This window comes from Triticum aestivum, chromosome 7B (assembly GCF_018294505.1).
Source record: "Triticum aestivum cultivar Chinese Spring chromosome 7B, IWGSC CS RefSeq v2.1, whole genome shotgun sequence".
Lineage (NCBI taxonomy): Eukaryota > Viridiplantae > Streptophyta > Magnoliopsida > Poales > Poaceae > Triticum > Triticum aestivum.
The window spans coordinates 202,159,424-202,164,890 of record NC_057813.1 but is presented as its reverse complement, the minus strand read 5'-3'; the positions used below and the strand labels follow the sequence as shown (position 1 = coordinate 202,164,890).

The 5,467-nt window shown below is 47.4% G+C and overlaps 2 protein-coding genes across 12 annotated transcripts; one reads left to right on the top strand and one right to left on the bottom strand.

Moving 5' to 3' along the window:
* LOC123161665 (DEAD-box ATP-dependent RNA helicase 57) lies at nucleotides 1-2,484 on the top strand (the record flags this gene model as incomplete). 11 transcript variants are annotated; one of them, XM_044579474.1, is given in 7 exon segments in its annotated part: nucleotides 1-123; nucleotides 247-397; nucleotides 485-648; nucleotides 1,239-1,383; nucleotides 1,567-1,576; nucleotides 1,760-1,833; nucleotides 1,917-2,484. In XM_044579474.1, coding segments are annotated over 4 exon segments (582 nt in total), but the record flags the coding sequence as incomplete, so codon positions are not given.
* Nucleotides 2,485-2,878: 394 nt separating this feature from the next.
* LOC123157831 (uncharacterized) lies at nucleotides 2,879-4,985 on the bottom strand. Its single transcript, XM_044576020.1, has 3 exons — nucleotides 4,400-4,985; nucleotides 3,256-4,352; nucleotides 2,879-3,145 (listed from the first exon to the last, which is right to left on the bottom strand). Exons 1-3 carry the CDS (start codon nucleotides 4,983-4,985, stop codon nucleotides 2,879-2,881), a joined length of 1,950 nt encoding a protein of 649 aa, XP_044431955.1.
* Nucleotides 4,986-5,467: the final 482 nt, after the last annotated feature.

The window sequence follows — 5,467 nt, the reverse complement described above, 5'->3', positions numbered from 1 at the left end:
TCCCTGAATCCACCGGTATTGGTCTTTGTTCAAAGCAAAGAGAGGGCAAAAGAGCTCTACAGAGAGCTGGTATATGACGACATTAGAGTTGATGTAATCCATGGAGACCTTACTGAAGAGCAGGTATTACTTTTGCATAATTTATTGATACTTATTTTGATAGTTGTTCCTGTAGTTTTCGTTTTCACTGGTTTAGTACTGTCGACATCAGGCTCACTGACTGAATTCTGTATTTCCTTACTTTAGCGTCAAGATGCTGTTGACAACTTGAGAGCTGGAAAAAGCTGGGTGCTAATAGCAACAGAGGTTCTTGCACGGGGAATGGATTTCAAAGGTGTCAAGTGTGTAATCAACTATGATTTCCCTGAGTCCGCGTCTGCCTACATTCACAGAATAGGTACGAAAGATATCCGGCTTTCCCCCTTGGACATAGTTGTTGCAATAAGATTCTAATAACTCCACTCCCCTGTTATATGTAGGACAGTCCGGAAGAGCAGGCAGATCGGGGGAGGCGATCACGTTCTTCACGGAGGAGGACAAGCCGTTCCTGTGGAACATCGCCAACATACTGGTATCTTCGGGCTGCGAGGTTCCTTCCTGGATGGTGGCGTTGCCCAAGCTCAAGAGCAGGAAGCACAGGGTGGACAGGTACCGCATCTCCTTTTTAACCGATGAAGATTGAGAGTGATATTGTGTAACCGTAACAATTTTGTAGAGATGACACGTTTGGCCTCACTTTTCCCTGTTTGAATGCCCGGTGCGTGTATCACTCAGCTTTCCTGACTAAAACCAGATATGGGCATATGCATCCGAGCATATCTTTTATGATTTGCTACAGTTTTATGCATTGGCTGTTGGACTGTCGTTTCACTCCTAATCACAACACATCAGCTGTTTTTTCAACATGAGAGGACAGTATATATTGATACAATAATCCTACATCTATGGACCCCCTCCCTCCCCCTATTTTCATTCCTAGGCCTCCATGTTACCATGTGCACTAAGTCTGTAGATATTTCTTTTTGTAGGTGGGCAGGTGCATTTTTGTAATGATATGCTACCATGCCATTGTACTCCCTCCATTCCTAAATATAAAGCCTTTTCAGATATTTTGATTCAGTACTACTAGCTTAACTTATTAGGAAGTGCTGATCACAGGTGTGTCGATCTTGATCATCTAATTCATTGCCGTCATATTAGCAAAGTGCTGATCGTCTCATACGCACGAGGCTTTGCAGCTAGATAAAAAAGATCGAAAGCAGACAGACGTATTAGGAAGTGTTGGTACCGTGGAAGACCCAATAAGATTAGTCACCGATCTTATTGAAGCAGAAGACCCAACAGGCAGTGTGGGTCATGACTCACAAGTTCAAGGCGTTTGAGGTATAGATCACAATATCATTTTTTTTTCTTTGATAATTTGGTGGTTAGTGGTGTTGCCACACGACCAAGTTCACATATATCCTTTTTCTTTGTTTCAACTATTCTAGATTCTCTTATTTGTTTATTTCTTTTTCCTGTGAAATTCATTCTTTTCGTTTCCTTGTGTGTGCATGGATCTACCAGGAAACAAATGGTGAGTGGTCCTCTGTCAACCTCATTCCTCCCTTGTCCCTTGTTCGGTGGATTAGTATTTTTCTGTCAATGTGTTTATGCACTTTCTTTCTTTTAGCTCAAGCATATATGATGAGTCCTTTCATGCACTTTTTTTACAACACTCTAATGTGTCTGACATGATCAGTTGATTTTCTGGTTGCAGGGAGAATAGAATACATATCAACCATTGAGGCCAGTTTTTACTGGAATTTTTCTTGCGGCCATCAGGATGTTTGTGTAGGTTTGCTCTGCAACACGGCTGAACATTATGTTGTTTTCTGTTGACAGAAGCATTATCGGTACTATGTATGTAAATGTAGCTTGGAAGACAAGGAAGCACAACAAATGGAGGCGTTCTGTTTAATCCACCCTCCCTTACATAATTGCTCTTGAACCTTTTTTATTAAACTGCTATGTAGCAGTGGGGCCTATCCGCCTCTCAAAAATAAGGTGGACATCAAATGATATTATGAAAATAAGTTTTCCAGGAAAAGAGTATCTCAATGAACACCAGTGTGTCTTGCTAATTTTAAGTTTGCTTCAACATCAAACTCAGATTCGCAAAGCTATCAACTATTACATGTCAAAGTTATGACAAGTATGAAGTATGGCAATCATATCGAGAAGGATGTTACTCCCCCAGTCTTCGGTATCTAAACAGCTCCTATGTGCTGGTAGCAAAGGCAACAATTCAGGTATTAAATTACATAAAGAACTAAGGGAGAAGCGTCCATTTGAAAAGCTCAAAGTCATTGGTTCGCATTGGTGTGATTATATCAAAGATTCAATGGAAAATAAGGTTAGCTTGTTGACCATCTTGACTACATTTTCGTTGTTTCTTATTAGTCCTGAGATGTAGATATACTGGTAATCATTCTTCACCCCTTACGACTGTGTGATTATCACATTGTATTGTCTTGTGTTACAAACTGTTTTTCAAACATAATTCCTGCCCATCATTTGTTCAAAATTCGAAGTATATAAGGAAGATCAAAAATCATATATATTAAGATGGTAATGAAAAATTTTCTTGCTAAGATAATAACGTGCGTTGCACGTGCAGACTTACTAGTTAAACATGAAAAGTACCTACCATGTACTTAGCAGCTGAACTCTTCATTTGAGCATAAAGAAAGCATTGACCAGAGCACACATGTACTGTTAGGATGGTATATATATGAATTAAATAGGCGACAAAACAATGCAGATTACGAAATTGAGAAAGGAAATAGCTCAATCCACTTGACAGAAAATATCAAAACGGAAATTGCAAGGTCAAAGGCTAGAGCATACCAGCTTCTGGTTTCTGCGGAATCACGGGGACACACCAACATGTATCAGCACCGTGTTTTCCACATTCAGCAAAGAAGAGCGTTGGAGGATCATATGGGCGGGCTTTGCTAACTGCCAGAAAGTTGATATGGGTGTGATAATACTTTTGAAAAGTCCATGGGTTGTAGTCTCGAACATTCTCACCCTCGCTGGGCACCGGACCAGATACGAACTCATTGACAGCACAGATGATATGAAGTTCAAACAGGTGGCCCTCCTTCAGCCACGAAAGATGAACATCGTTAGATTGGATACAAGCCATAGCCCAAGCACAGAGATTACTTGAAATGAAACTGTTAAGTAGAGGTGAGCAAGCAAGAGACTAACCGCAGCTATATTGTTGAATTTCTCCAATGCATTTGTCGCCATGCTGGTGACTCGGTTATGCTGACCCCAGAACCTACTGCTGCATATACCTACTTGATAGTAGAATCCCTTCTTGACCTTCGTAGGGGCTAGATCCCGTTGCTGGCGAGCAGAGGAGGGATACCTATCTAATATCTTGCAAAGCAAACTAAGATCCTGAGAGGATAGTGGGACACCATCCCGCATGTGCAACACTTTTGAGAGAGACTCGCTCAGACCATCCACTGACACCTCTGAGTCAAACTCGGCGGGTTTACTCACCCCACTCAGTGATGCCAGGAACTCTTTGTGTGCAAGAGGGTGGCAGTGACGTGCCGCGGTGGCCGCGGCCGTATATGCTTCAGGAACACTAGCAGACGGGATGCTGTCTTCAACCGCGGAGCACTGAGTAAGAGAAGGGTCAGGAATGTTGAGAACCTGACCACAACCAGAAAAGTTTAGACGCGTTTCTCCGGTAGCACTGGGCGTAGTAGAAAGTCTGGGATCAGCAGCTCGCAAGTCGGCCCCGGCCACCAGCAGGCGTTGCATGGCTAGGTCGGGAGTGAGACCCCGGTATCGAGTGCACAGGAAGGATATGAGGCCGTAGAGTGACTGCGCTGCAATCCGCCACAGCAACTTGGTGCTGATCATGGTTAACGGAAATTGTTTGCTTTGTGGGAAGTTTTGCTCGCACCAGATGGTGTTGACAATGATATTAGAGACAGCAGACCATAGCAGTAGCCACCCCAGATCATGCTCTGGTGATACTGATTGCGCAGCTCGGCCGTGGGCAGCCTGCCCATCGCCTCCAGGTAGAATCCATGGATCATCGCAAGGAGCATTCGCTTCATGGGCGCCCGGGCAGGAGGCAGCTCCCTGGGTTCTGCACAAAATTTGGCATTTGCTTCTATAAGCCGCCTCCTCGCGAGTTCCCAGGTTTTTTTCAGCTGGAGGACAGGATCGGATGCCCCATTGGCCTTCAAGAGCTTCTCTGCGCGAAGGACTATGTCGTCGTGCTGCCTCCTCTGCGATGGCGCGGAGCGGAAAGCTTCCACGGCAGGCGAAAGCAGCTTCCACCCCTGCACGAGCCCCTGCGGGTCCGGGTGCTTGGCGGCAACCGCCGCACATCTGAGGGCGGCCTCGACCGCTGCCTCGGTGGTCTCGGAGCTGAAGTTAAACTCCCGCATCCCGCGTCTGCCGATGACGTGGAGCGAGGCCACAAAGGGGTCCGCCTCCGCGGCGTCAAGGTACAGCCAGGCCTCCGCGTCGGGGAGGTAGGGGAAGAGGCAGGTCAGGAAGGCGACGAGGCCGTCGAGCTTGTTAAGGTCTAAATCCTGCTCTCCTCCTCTTCGTCGTCGTCGTTCTACCGCCGGCGGGGCAGCAGGACACACTTGTTTAGTTGGCGTGGCAGCACAACATGCTTGGGAGATGGCGCTGTTGATGAGGATGTTGGTGGCGGGGTCCAGAAGGCCGAAGCAAAACCCCTTGTCCAGTAGTAAACCCTCGTCGAGCTGCAGCCGGCCGTGGATCTTGTCGACCTTGGCAAGAAGTACTCGGATCTCATCTTTGATTTCGTATATGTGGAATTGGTTCTTGACGTCCCTTGGACCAAAAGTGCGGATGCCATCCCCATTGCTGCTGCTGCTGCTGCTCCGGCTGTCGCTGTCGCAGGAGGCGGCCTGGTGTAGGGCAGGGACGGGTTTGCTGGTCATTGAGGCAGGATTTGGGGATCTGGTGGGTGCTTCTTGCGGCGGACGAGGGTTTTATAACTTCTATAAGACTCCGGCTATCTCCGGACAAGGAACGAACGCAAGGGGAGGCACGTCTCCGGTTTCATATGAAAATCGGACCAACAAGCCAGCCTGCTTCGTCTTCCTCCTAAAAAGAGAATACCGCCTCGTGCTAGTACATGCTTATGATGAAACAATGCGACAGAAAACGCGATTATCAGCGAACACATGAAGCGCCCCAACGAACAGCCGCACGCCCGCACTACACATCACAAAAACCACCGCATCGCTTTGGGAGAGGGGGAGAAGGAAGGGGGGTTACAACTTGATGGCCGCGGTGTCGTCGCTGGTGGCCTGCACGGCGGCCGGGCTGCTCCGGGCGGTGGCGCAGCCTCCCCGCCTTCACCCGTTGGTGGCGCCAGCCGATCGATCAGGGCGCCGCCGGCCGCATGCACGGACGGACG

Coding starts and splice junctions, on each gene's coding strand:
- LOC123157831 (XM_044576020.1), bottom strand. CDS start 4,985: ATGACCAGCAAACCCGTCCCTGCCCTACACCAGGCCGCCTCCTGCGAC. Junction 4,353..4,399: donor GGTCGAGGCCGCCCTCAGAT/GTGCGGCGGTTG, acceptor GGGCTCGTGCAG/GGGTGGAAGCTGCTTTCGCC. Junction 3,146..3,255: donor AATTCAACAATATAGCTGCG/GTTAGTCTCTTG, acceptor TCGTGGCTGAAG/GAGGGCCACCTGTTTGAACT.